This window comes from Salarias fasciatus, chromosome 9, assembly GCF_902148845.1.
Source record: "Salarias fasciatus chromosome 9, fSalaFa1.1, whole genome shotgun sequence".
NCBI lineage: Eukaryota > Metazoa > Chordata > Actinopteri > Blenniiformes > Blenniidae > Salarias > Salarias fasciatus.
This window is the reverse complement of record NC_043753.1, coordinates 15,522,137-15,535,713: the sequence shown is the minus strand read 5'-3', so window position 1 is coordinate 15,535,713 and position 13,577 is coordinate 15,522,137. Positions and strand designations below refer to the sequence as shown.

The following is a 13,577-nucleotide window of genomic DNA, read 5'->3' as shown; positions in this document are numbered from 1 at the left end:
AAATAGTGGAAAACAAGTCAGTGCCAGCAAGTGCCAAAGCTCATGTCCAGTTCACCCCCACCTCCCTCGCATAAAAACATACAAAAACGGCAAATACACACACTGACACACAACTCACACTGTGTTCGTGCCATCAAAAGTGCATGGGGGAGTGTGCACACACACATACACACACTCTGGTCTAGGCTGCCTCTAAAATGAAAGACTTCCTTATTCTGGCAGTATGAATCTCATTACGGGCCTCCGTGGAACCACTCCAGCCTCCATGCCACACTTGTTTACCCTCTGGAGTCCCAAACAAACAGCTGGCATCGCTCACCAAATCCCAGAGAGCCACAGGTTGAATGCCGAGCGCGAGAATGACAGATGTAGCTTTGATTTCGGGTGTTGGAGAGGCGGTGTGCGCGCGTACCTTGGTGTTGAAGCCCTCCGCGTTCTGGGTGATTCGGTAGAGCTGCGGGAAGCGGAGCATGTTCTGCTGGCTGCACGGCCGGTCGAAGATGCCCAGAGTGAAGGGAGGCAGTGCAGTGAATATCTGACAAAACACGGGAGATGCAGAAGCTGAACCAGGGTGCATGGGTTATGCTTTGAATCTGAGTGACATGCATGCATCCAAACATCTCTGGCATGCAGAAAGAGCAGTGAAAAGCAGACAAAGTGGAGTGAGATTGACACGGAGATAGGCCACCGAGAGCTGGAAACAACTAATCAATTAACTAAGTCTGACCAGATAACTGAATACTTGGAAAAAAAAAATAGATTAGATAGAAAAATTGGACATAGTGTAGGCCACTAAGACTACCGGCAAGTTTCTTTTTAAACCATCTGTTGTGTGTTGACAATATGTGCAGCAGACTGCATTACAGATAATTAAACTATTAAAAACAAAGGGAACAATTTTCACCTAAACTTAAGTTTTACTCCAATATTACAGCTTTTTCTCCAAGAGTTAAAAACTGCTCATAGTCACTTGGGGCCACTTCAACCTGAGTGAAAGCTCCAGTCAGAGTAGGAGTGAAGAAGAGTGGAGAAATGTTAAAGAGAGAGGTAGTCTGAGAGGCGGCGAGGGCCGATACTCACCACATTATAGAGGCCTATACACCAGCGCTCAAAGAGGATCTGGCCGGAGAATCCGTTCACAAAGGCGAACCAGAGCTGGGGCACAAAGAGAGGGATGAGAGGGGATGTGAGGAACAATGGCGGAGGGTAAAACTGCCTCAGGGAGGTACTGATAGTGGAAACAGCAGAGAGATGGACAAACACGCCTCTCTTCACAAAAACACTACACACACCAGGAAAAAAAAAGAACACATGGTGTACAGGAACAGTCATATTAGTAAAGAATTATAATTGTCCAGTGGTTTTGCTTCCTGCAGCACGAATAAACCACGGGCATGGAGTTTAATGTGCATTCTTTGAATTCAGGGCCAACCACATCTCCACACTTTACAGAAGTTAATTCACTGAAACACAACAGCTAAATGTGACTCTTGGTAAACCTTCATTAAAGCCACAACATGCAAGCGCGCACACACACGCGCGCACACACACGCTCAGTGACGCACAGATCTGAGGGCAGATAAAGAAAATGTTTGGGGCCACTGCTGGGAGTTGTGGCATTCCTGGGACATACAGTGGAGCGTACAGCCCAGGGGTGAGGTCAGACACACACATACACACACACACACGCAGACAAAACCTAGGTTAAAACATCCACCCATCCCCCTCACGCCGTCTCCACTTAGTGGACTGAGCGCGTCCCTGACCTTTGGCCCAGAGTCCTCTGCTGGAAGCCAATTATATGAGATAATCATGGAAACACACTTACACAGAAATATATGTACACACACACACACACACACACACACACACACAGACACAGACATATTCACAAATACTGACAGTGTGTGTGTGCGTGTGTGTGTGCAGGACAGAGGCGACTGGCTGCAGCTCCCCTGAGGACCTGCACCTGCTGGCATCCTTAATGTCAGACAGAGGGGTGAGGGGTGGGACGGCGCACAGCTGACCCCTCGTATCACACCGAGGAGGGCGGCAGTGTGTGCTATCAACACACACTCGCAAACATCAGCTGTGTTTCCACCACATTTCAGAGCAATACATCAACTCAAGCTATTGTTTTGGGGACGACCACTTGTTTACACTGAATCCTTTGAGCAGAGCTTTTCACTTGTGACTGCAGGAATTAAACTACATCATCCATAATGACAAGTACCGGCAGACAAACATGGACGCGGATCTGTGGAGCCAAAGTCTCATCCGTGCTGATTGAGACATAGTATTTTTAAGTGCCAGTGTGTGTGTGTGTGCGTTCTTGTATTTCTATCCTTGTCGGGGCCAAATGTCCCCACAAGGATAGCAAAACGTGGAACGACGTGCCTTGTGGGGACCTTTTTCCGGTCCTAAGTAGGAGAAACAGTGTTTTCTTGACCATGTTGTTGTTACTGAAAAAAGTAAAAGTGCAAAAACATTTCTTTAGGGTTAGGCTTTGTTGTGGTGTGGGTTAGGGTTAGGGTAAGGGTCAGGGTTAGGGGCTAGACATGAATGGGAGTCAATGGACGGTCCCCACAAGGATAGAAATACAAGACTGCGCGTGTGTGTGTGTGTAAAAGAGACAGAAAGCAGACACCAGAAGGCCACCTCGTCCATCACTGTCAGCCATGTCGACAAACAGCTGCAAAATGTCTCTGTTAATGTAAGTGTGTGTGTGTGTGTGTGTGTGTGTGTGTGTGTGTGTGTGTGTGTGTGTGTGTGTGTGTCCAGCAGACGGGGTGTGGCGAGGCTCTTACCTCGATTATGTAGAGGACCACATTCTTATAGAAACAGTAGAGGATGCACTTTGTGACGCGGTTGTAGCTCCACGCCCCGTGAACCAGCAGAAGCTTCTCCAAGTAGGAGAACTGCGGGGAGGAGGGAGACGGAGACGAATTCAACTTTGACTAGAAAAAAAGGCCGCGATGGGAGGAGGTTTGCTGATAAGGGCAGAAGATACAAGAGCAACGGGGGACACGAGACAGACGAGACAAATGGAGAGAGCACCAGATTGTGTTTGTGGGAGAGACAGAGAGGACCAGACCCCGGAGGAATTCAGATATGGAGTCATATCAGTTTTATAAACTGCTGATAGGAGACGGATGCCTGTTGCTCTTCTCTTTTAATTGTCTTTCGTGCCGCTTTATCCAACTTTGGGTTCGCAGGGGGCTGGAGCATTCACTGCACCAAACAGACGTCACTCGTCTCTGTTTGCACTCACTTGCGCTATGGAGTAGTCCGAGGAGTTGGTGGCCTGCATGCCCTCGTTGCCGCTGATCCCCACTCCGACGTGAGCCGTCTGGATCATGCCCACGTCGTTCGCGCCGTCCCCGATCGCCAGCGTGATGGCCTTCACGTGCTTCTTCACCATGTCCACAATCTCCGACTTCTGCAGCGGAGACACCCTGTGGGAACACCGGGGAGTCAGAGACCGGGGGGGGGGGGGGATCAGATGCAGGCAGATGATATGATTAAGAAATAAGTTGAGGAAGTAGGAAAAGAAATAAATATGTGATGTTGAGTTAAAAAAAAAAAATCTGGGAAATGCAGAGTGGGAAACAGCTGACAGAGAAATGAGGAGACAGATGAGAGGCTGGCAGAGACGCACATCGCGGCGCTCTGCTTACTGCTCTTCAGCAGCTTCGAGAAAACAATGATTCACTGTTGGGCTGACGGGACCCGGCGCAGCCTGCTTTTGATGGGCTTATTGGAGTGTGTGTGTGTGTTCGCCGCGTTCCAGCGTGCCCGTGTGGACGCGAGTGTGTGTACATGTGTTCGGGGAGCTTTCAGTGGCACTCCACCCTTTTGACCTGTGTCACCGATCCTCCGTCTGTAACCGGTTCTTTCTCCGCGCTCACAATGAGCGACCCGGCAGGGCTCCATTACAGGCACTTGCCTCAAGGCCGCTGAGAGACGGGTGCTGGAGTGTCATGTTAAAGTGTTGCTACTTCTTCTTTTTTTTTTTTTTTTAATGATGTTTGTTATCTCCACCTTTTAAAAAACAGAGGACCTATTGATTTGTTGGTCTTAAAAACTCTAAAACTATCATCAAACATTCTAAAACTGGAAGTCCATACACATGCTTTCACTGTTTGCACTTTGCTCTAATGTTTTGTTTCAGTCTTTAAAGTCCGTAAATACAAATTGAAAGATTTTTTTTTTTTTTTTTTTTTTATCTTAATGTATCACAGATGTTAGAATACGACTGAAACACAACCAAAGAACAAACTTTGACACAATAGATTTTGAAGAAGTTAAGTTTTTAGCCAGGTTTGGACGGGGGAAAAAAAATTTATGACAGAAACCTTTTTAACTTGTTAACTTTTATGACAACATCGTTGTGCTTGGGGAAAGTCAGTCCAAGACATAAGTCAACCTCGGGATCCTCGCCAAAGACGACGCCTTCTGCGTCTCGAACCGACAGTCCGTCTCTTCCAACGATCCGCTTTTGAAAAGTTTCAAAACCTGCTTGGCTTGTCCTGTTCGCCGGTCAGTTTGCATCATAATATTCAGTCATATGATCTGTTCTGAAGGTTTATTCAAGAGCTTTTGGGAATATTTTGATTGCGCTACATGGTTTCACCGAACCAATAATAATCTCTCCAACTATGACAAAAACGACATCTTCGAGTTTGAGCACAACGATCTGCCTTTTCTAAATCTATATAATATCATTTAATCTGTGCCGGTCATGAAGAGACACAAAACAGGAGGAAATGAATGCACTGTAACCGACTGTTGGAGAGTTTAAGAGCAGGTTATTTGGGGAAAATCCAGCTCCGCATGGTGTTTACACTCTCAGGAGACGCATTTTAGTTGTCGCCACTGTGGCTGAATTTGTCTTCATCTTTGTTTTCAAAACACGGCTGTGTATGCGGAGGTGTTTCTCTAAGTGTCATTCACTTGAATACAGCTTAAGCGAGTCTTGTCCTTATTACTGCCAACCGGTATGGTGGAAAAAAAAAAAGGTTTTCAAAGAAGGAAAGATAGGAGAGAAATCTGATCCTGGAACTGGGGATTAAAGCTGCACAACAAAGCAAGTTATATTTCCCACAGTGCAGCACTCGTAACTGTAGATGCTCATGTACAATGTAACACCGACGCACCACTGCGTGTTTTTATGTAAAATGTGGTAGTCATTTGAGACATCCCTGCATTAATCATCATTATCTTTGAGAATTACAGCTCTGACGGATTTCTTCAAAGCGAGCTCCAAGCAGTTATGACGCTGCAGAAAGTAGCTGCTGGCCGCGTTACTGAGGCCGAACCCAGATCCAGGAATTCAATATTTACACTGCATTTCGCTGATTATAGTAATTACCTGAGTCCCAGTGATGTATAAGGTGATGGTAATTAGAGTATCAACACTTTAAACATTCTCTTTTACAATGGCTGCTTGTCAAGAACAAGGTTTCAGTTTGTCTGGTTTCAAGCTATAGTTTCTCACATGGTAACAAAGTGACTAGTTTTTAGATTTTGCAACTTAAATCTTTTTTTTTTTTTTTTAATCACAAGAATCTATTTGGCATTCAAACAAGTGCAGCATCTCCAAAAATCTGATAATAACAAAATCATATTCGTTAGAGAAGTGTTGAAGAGTTACACAACAGGAAAACAAACCAAAAAAGTATAAAATAAAAAGATGTTGGCTTTTCACAGGCAGGCATGACGGAGATTCCATGTACTTCTGATGTTCCAGAGTCTATTAGTGCTCTGGTGCTGCATATTTTCATCATGCACGGCTGTGAGAGGAATCATATGTTTTGAATTTAACAGTACTACACATTCAATTAGGCCACCGTTCAAACACACGCTCCGTCTTGCGTGCGCGGTCTGCTTAGTATTCCTATGTAAGGAACACACAAATCTACGCTATATTCGCAGGGAAAATCTCCCGTTTCTCGTTTCTGCTTCGAAAACGTGCGAGTCTGCCATTTGCTCTCTCGGCCTCGCTCTTCATCGCTCGCTCTCTCGCTCCAGCTTTCCTCGGAACGCGGCGAACAGAGTCCGGGGCTGTGCAAAGTGGAGCTGGAGGAGATGAAAGGCTCTCAGAGCACTTCACGGTGGAGCTGAGCAGAAAATAAGCAGCCGCTAAGTCCTCCCGTAAACAAACGCACACTGAAGTCAGGAACCCATGCGTACGAGTCCGCCGCCCCCCGACACACACACACACACACACATACATTCCCACAACTATGAAACATCAGACACATACAGTAGGTGAGAAATAATCTCTCAGACAACTTGGTGCTTTTAAAGTCAAACACACCGGCTCCTGATTAACAGCGCGCCATCTCAACTGTACTAATCCATCAATTAAAGGGTTCACAGCGCGGCTCCCGGAGGTCAGAAGATAAATCTGAAGCATAATTAAATGATTACAGAACGGAAACCGTGGATTAAATGGACTACAACTTCTTAACTGTCTTCTTATCTTCATCGGCCCTCTGAAGATTAGTATGCAAAGCTGTACTGTGACTTGGAATGAAGAAAAAAATTACAGACTGTCCATATTTAATGCAGTCGCAGCTTGGTGAAGTTCACTTATGGTACTAACAGATGAATGTCTGACTTCATACAAATTCGCTCAGCTGAGCACCGCTGAACCACTGCTAAGGGTTAAATGAGTTAAAAAGATGCAAATGATCTAATCCAGCAATTCCTGCTCAATGAGTCATGCAACAAACATACGAAGCAAGTGTGGCATCATCTGCAAATAGTTTAGAACACAGGTCTGCAAGTCTGATGCACACCTGGAGGTCTGGACGAGCAGTGTGGAGAGATTAGAACTATTGTGGATTTTTTAAAGACAGTTTTGCTGCCGATTATTTGTACAATGTGAGACAAAATCTAGATAATAAGCTTTAGCGCAAATAAAAGTGTTCTTTTAAGGCTTTGTTAGACTAAATAAAAATGACTTCCAACTTCCAAAATCTCAGCACCTTTGCTGCCAGCGTCAGGAAACATGTTTTGACGCTGCGAATGTCGTCCATCGAGGAGAGCTGCACAGTGACTGACAGATTCATGTAGATCTGTCAGATCTCCGCATCAGGTCTGAATTCAGAATCCTTTCAGGGTTTCCAGTGTTAATTAAGTTACTGAACAAACATCATTTGCTAAGCTCACAAATCCAATAAGCCAGTCCTAAATACTTCAAAACATGTGAATACACTAAAATTGGTTATAAAAACCATGTGGTTGTAATTATACTCTCAAATCCAGCTCGTGTTTTTAGCATCAAACTTTTGTGGATGGAATTTTTCCACTCAGATTTGCAAAAGATCTCTCGAACCTTTGTGAGGGAAAAGAGAACACTACAATAGGTACGTCCAAGGAAAGTAGATCGTGATAATGTCACAACTTTGTTTCTTGGTGGCTTAAAATCTCACAAGCAGCCGAGAAAAAACTGGAATATTTTCACAATCAAACTGGTGAAAATATTCTGACCAGTTCATTACCAAGTCTTAACCAGTGATATAAGTCCCCCCGCCCCCCAGAAAAAAAAAAAAAAAAAAACCTGAGGGAGGGAGGACCGACGAGTGATGCATAAAGAGAGAGGGAGGGATATGAAGAGTGGAGGATACAGTGGAGGAAGCTGGAGGCTGTTTGTCAGGCCTGCGAGACCTGAGTCCGGATATGGCTCAGATATAAAAGGGAGAGTCAATTACATCCCTCCTGGCCACACACACACACACACACACACACACACACTCACTCACAAAACGACAAATGGAAAGTCTTTAAACATCCCAGCTGGTGCTGAGTGGAACATGACCAAAAAAGGGAACATACAGTAAACACTGAATGGACAGGCAGCACTTTGTATCAGTGGAGATGGAGAACGATATTGTGTGTGAGTTGGTGCCCATTTCAAAGCTGGAAGCAGCATATGAGTCATGATTTTTAACGTAGCGCATTAAATCCCTCTGCTGCGTGCAGCCTTTGATCGTCCACATCTCCGACATACACACACTATGATTACATGAATTACAGGTATGTTACATTAACTTGTGTTGTTTCAGTGCAAATCGCCTCTAAGCTCATCGGTTACTTCTACCTCTACTTCTTCATGTATTACAGGTTTCGTCATAGATCTTTCATGTAGCAGAGAGAGACTTGTCACACAAGTCTGTCTAACCGGCGTGAACACCCGGCCAAGAAAAATGAAGGGCAGGAAGATATTCATATGACACTTAAAACGCTTCGCTTTCCACGGCAGCACAACGATCCGGTGTGTCTGTAAACATGCGTCTCGCGCAGCGCTGCTCGTCCTGGCGGATTAAAATTCCTGACTTCGTCTAGATTTCTCACAGGCTGATTTGAAACAGTTTGTCGGTCACGAGAACTACAGTGGAGCTGCTGCGCTCTCACTTTCTGAGACGTTTAGATACTTTTTCAAAGAGCACTGAAGACACTTTGTGATAAACTTTTGACACTGATTGTACTAATAACTGAAAATGTTCTTTCATAAATAACTACAAAGAAAAAAAGTGTAACTTTGTGGCAGTTTCATTTTTCAGGATTTTCCCAGATGCATTATAAACCACAGGCTTGCCTAACAACAGTCGGCGTTTCCTACCTGCAGCAGATGACGGCTTTGCAGGACAGCGCCAGGTCCAGGAAGGCCTGGCGCAGCTCGAAGGACAGGGCGTACTTCAGCGTCTGGCCATCGATGATCAGGGCCAGCTCGTTCTCTTTCCTCAGAGAGTCGCCCAGCGAGGAGCAGTGAGCTGTGAGCGTGGCGCGGGTCGCCTGCGAGAAGACACGGAAGGGAGGGAAGGGTTTCATAAATCGACTCAAATATTGTCTCGGATTCCTGGAAGTGTCTTAAATCAGCCTCTTAACTTTTCAGTGCTTGTAAGCTTTGAGTGGGAAAAGCTGCGGGCTCGTACGAAAATTAACCTCTAACCTGGAGGTGAACTATCCTAAATCTGAATCTGCCCCCCTGAACAGTCCTGACTTTAAATCTGACGCTTCTCATGCAGCTGGGCCGCGGTGGCCTCGGTGCACGTGAAAACATGCGGGGCAATTTGTTGAAAGGTCACGAACAGCTCTCGGTAAATGGAAGACACATGCTCGTGGCTGCGCGGCGCGCTTTCATCCGGGGCAAATAATTTGCTCCTGTGTACACCGAGCAATTAAGGATGGCAATATAAAGTTCACAGTTAGTCTTAGACATCATCACGGCATGTTGACGCTGTGAGACAAATCCTAACTCTTTCCTTCACAAATCAGCAACACATCAGAGAGAGAGAGAGAGGGAGAGAGAGGGAGGCTGACCAGAGGAGAGAAAATGACAAACAAGGAATGAAAAGAAAAAGGAAGGAAAGATTAACGAGCTGTATTGATGTGGTGGCAGAGGGAAAAAAAAACCCCTGCATTATTCACATGTAGCAGCAAAGTGGAAGAGTGTGTTTGTAAATGCCAGCTCGCTGCCTGCGAGGCAGCAGTTTGGGGCAGTTGTGATGGAGAGCTTGATAATGGAGGAACAGGGATTAATAGAGAAAATAAACATCCCGCAGAGATGTAATGAATTCCACGTGAGGAGGCAGACGCACGGAGAAACTCAGGCCCACAACAAAACCACCCGCCAACACAGACTGGGGTTTTTTTTGTTTTTTTCTCCTTTAAGTCCACTGATAGAATATTTAAACTGTGTTTCGTCACAGAACAATACCAAAAACACAACTGACAATGTTAAAAGATTCATTTTTACAGACTTAATGTTAAATATTTGAGACATCTTTGCCACCCATGAGCTACTTTTCAAAAATTTTGAGACAAATTATTGATTTTATGGAACTGGAAAGATTAGGGACGATTTAAACATTTGAGTATCAAACTGAAACGGCTCCTTATTACACTGTCCAAGTTTATTTTAGGATGCATGCATATATATTACATTTAGAAACATTCTTTTTCTGTGAGATTAACAGCCAAAATTCTCATAATTCTTATGGTAAAACCATCTGTTCAGTGTGGCCCCCTGTCAGCGAGGATAAAATGTTTTCTCTGAAGTAATTAAACTTGCCCATCTCTGAAATAGATCAGCTGTATTTGGGTCGGAGCCAATCAAAACCACTCGGATACTAAACAGATTAAAAAAAAAACCTGAGGAATTATATATATTCCCATGACAGATGAAGTGATATTGAATATCCTAAATTAGGAACTGTTTGTGGGAACACGGACAACACAAGTAAATACATAGCAAAGTGCTGTACGAGAGCGGAGCGGAGACAGAAAAGTGCACAAACATTCGAAAGCGTTGGCGCCGTTCTGAGCCTCCTCGGCCTCTCACAGTGGGTTATTGGCGGCCGTCTGACCCCCGAGAGTCCGGTGACCCGCAGAGAGGCGACCCTTCGGTCCCCCGGCCAGCGTGAGCGGGAGATAACCCAGCCAGCGCGCACACACACTTATCCGCATGTAACACAATCGTATGAACAATGCCGTCTCTCTTCTTGCTAAATAGCGATGCACACATGCGTACCATCTACACGCAAGTGTTCCTCCTCTTCCCAAAAATTCCCTGCTCTTGTTTTCTCAGCCTGAGGCTGTGTGTTTTTCTTTGTGCGCCGGAATTCCTGTTTGCATTCACCTTTTTTCCCCTCTAAATAGGGGAAAGGAAAACAAAAACATAATGAAGGGATTAAAGGAGATTACGGTTTGTCAGAGTTCTGAAACTCAAAGGGGCTGAGAGTGTGCAGCGCATGGGTTTTTAAAGGAGCGAAACACACGCGTGCGTGAGTGTGTAGACTTGTAAATTTGCGGGAGGTTTGTATAAAGGGAGAAAAAACAGCACCAAGGTTCCCCAGAAACGTGTCGATCAAAGACAGTGTTCTCATCCAAGTCATACCAGAGTCCTTCATTATTAAACACTATATACATCATGAAAATACGCAACTTTCTATGTTCGTGCATCAGCGTCTGGGGAGTGGCCTGTTCTCGGCTTTACTGCGTTTGGATGCATGCTTCTCCCCCTCAGAGGTATAATCTTTCCAAAGTTCACATTACTCCATAACATATCATGAGAAAATGGACCCGGCTGACTGAAGCAACACAACCGATTCTCTTGTATAAGTTTTCCTTTGCTAAATCTGGCAGGACACCCTGCTTAAGCATCCAGACCTTTGAGGTATTTTAAGTGGCATGAATGAATGAGTAGTTGATCACAATCCTGTTGGGACAGGGTCTATTTTAGTTATTAAAAAGCTCCGGTGCAGTAACGTCCCCTTTTAAAATCGAAAAAAATAATAAATACATTTAAAGAAAAACACTAAGATCAATTTTCTCTGTTAACAGTAAGTTACTGCGTGAACTTTATGTTGGAGAAAATGGGGCCAGAATCCCAGCTTGATAGGCTAATAAAAATGAAATCAACCGTAAAACCTAGAATTTGCTAAAACATGGATTGAATCAGTGGTTTTTCCTGCCAATACAGACATTCTCCCCCGACCGCTTCACTGAATGAACATTGAAATACAAGCCCACTCGAAGAGTCTATAATATTTTAGTGTCATTCAGTTTTACCAGCGGGACGCTTTCGAGAAACGTCGGTCAGCCATGTTTTGGACGCACTCACAGACCAGAGACTTTCCTTCTCTATTAAACACTAGAGCCAGTGCCTGACGATGTGGCTGGGGATGTGGGATTAAAATCATAAGCACCAAGAACTTTGACGACAGTCCAAGGCTGTGCATCATTTAAATGAGACAGAAAAATGTGTCTACTGACATCCAATAGATGTAGAACTAGTGAAATTCTTACAATACCCAATTCTCCAGCACTAATGAAAGTAATCCAGCTGAAAGAAAGTTAAAAAACTGCTGTGATTATGTATTAATTGAAGCATGAATCACTGTCAGTTTACAAAATGCGCAGAAAGACGTCACATGAGGTGGAGTGTGAACCTCTGGGGCTTGTCACAGCAGGTCCGGTCGAGGTTTTAGCCTTGGTGAAAAACAATTTAAAATAATAACCGGGATTAGCCTGCGAGGAGCAGAAAGCCAACTGAGGGATAAACATTCACCTACTGTACAAACACTAGTTTGCTCCTGAAGCTGAGAGGGAGAAACTCCATTAGTGAGTCCAGACTAAACTGCTCCCTCCTCACAAAAGAACTCCATGTCAACATGAAGAGAGAAAAAAATTCTCAGAAGAGCCTACCACGGTCTGTTAGCACTTTCTGAGAGAGAAAAACCATGAGACAGGCAAGAGAAATGGCTCGCTATGTAGCGTCACCTCTTTCTCACGCTAAATTACCTGCTATTTTTGGATGCCGCAGTGGGAAAAAAAAAAAAAAAAAAAAAAAAAAAGCTTTAATTTTTGATTGCACCACTTGTGATATGACAGCTTTCATTAGCCTGCATTCAAAGTTTCCAACTCCGTGTTTTTTATTTTCGCAAGCATCTGGCCTTGAAGAAAGCGGAAACCCTCTAACATGCAAACCACGCTGATTCTACACAGACCGTGTTCGCAGGCCCTTCTGCGAGGAATTTTATCGGGTTTATATTTGGAGCGCAGAAACGTGAAGGGCATGCAGGCGGTCCTGAGATACCGCAGGTCATCGTCTCGCATTGCATACTTTACCATAAAATGGATCAGTACAAACACGTGTATATTTGTAAAACGAACCCAGAGAGGACGGGGAAGGCCGAGCCGCTGATCGACTACAGACCACCGACTTCACAGGCAGCACAATCACTCGCGTCGCTGTGATGAATGTTCCTGCAAATTATAGAACGTACTAAATAGCATCAAGCGGGATGAATAAGGGAAGCTGCAAAGGAAAAAAAATGGGAAGGAAGACAAAGGAGTTAAGGAGGGAAGCAGACATGAGGAAAGGCTTAGAGACGGAGAAAGAGCCGCTGAGTGAAGAGAGGGCGGAGAAAGACACGCTCGTTTTTTTGCCGTACGGATTCTGTCACCGCAGAGATTTAATACACCGTTTAATTACCAGACCGCGCATCTGTGCAAACACCCACATCCTCTGCTGTCTGATCCACAAACACACATGTGCACTTCACCAGTCAGAGGCCCAGTGTTAAAAAAAAAATCGATTGAAGAAAAACAAAATGCCAGAAGAATACGTCAAACACACACACACACGCATAAAGTAATGCCACAACAGAGCATGCGTGTGCGTTTGTGCACATTAAAGTGATTAATGAGCAGAAGAAAGACGACGTTTGTTTAGAGGTTGTACTGCGGGCGGCGCGGTGAGTCCGGGGCGAGATTGTGGAAGTCAGATGAGATGTATATTCACCGCTATCGAGCCGATCGGGACGGCCATGTGCCACTGCCTCCGGCGTAAACAACCCGCCTCGGGACCCGGGTTCAAAAGACACGGGCGGGACTTAAATAGACTTTACGTTTGCGGAGTAGTGGGGTTGAGATCTGTGTGGTGTGATCTGGAGGTGACAGATGGCACTTGTCACAGCTTCAGCGGTCGCAAACCGTTTACCCAGGAGGCACTACTCACTGGGTTTGTTTTGATGAGGAGGAGCACCAAAAGGAGATCACATTAC

The 13,577-nt window shown here is 44.9% G+C and overlaps 1 protein-coding gene across 6 annotated transcripts in view; it reads right to left on the bottom strand.

The window, feature by feature from the left end:
• atp8a2 (ATPase phospholipid transporting 8A2) overlaps nucleotides 1-13,577 on the bottom strand; it is a 44,102-nt gene that overhangs the window by 7,956 nt on the left and 22,569 nt on the right. For all 6 annotated transcript variants that reach the window (XM_030099456.1, XM_030099457.1, XM_030099458.1 and 3 more), the window contains 5 exons: nucleotides 8,630-8,802; nucleotides 3,272-3,455; nucleotides 2,808-2,918; nucleotides 1,081-1,155; nucleotides 413-535 (listed from right to left, as the gene is read on the bottom strand). In XM_030099456.1, the coding sequence (XP_029955316.1) occupies nucleotides 413-535; nucleotides 1,081-1,155; nucleotides 2,808-2,918; nucleotides 3,272-3,455; nucleotides 8,630-8,802 (666 nt within the window). The remainder of the gene's footprint in view (nucleotides 1-412; nucleotides 536-1,080; nucleotides 1,156-2,807; nucleotides 2,919-3,271; nucleotides 3,456-8,629; nucleotides 8,803-13,577) is intronic.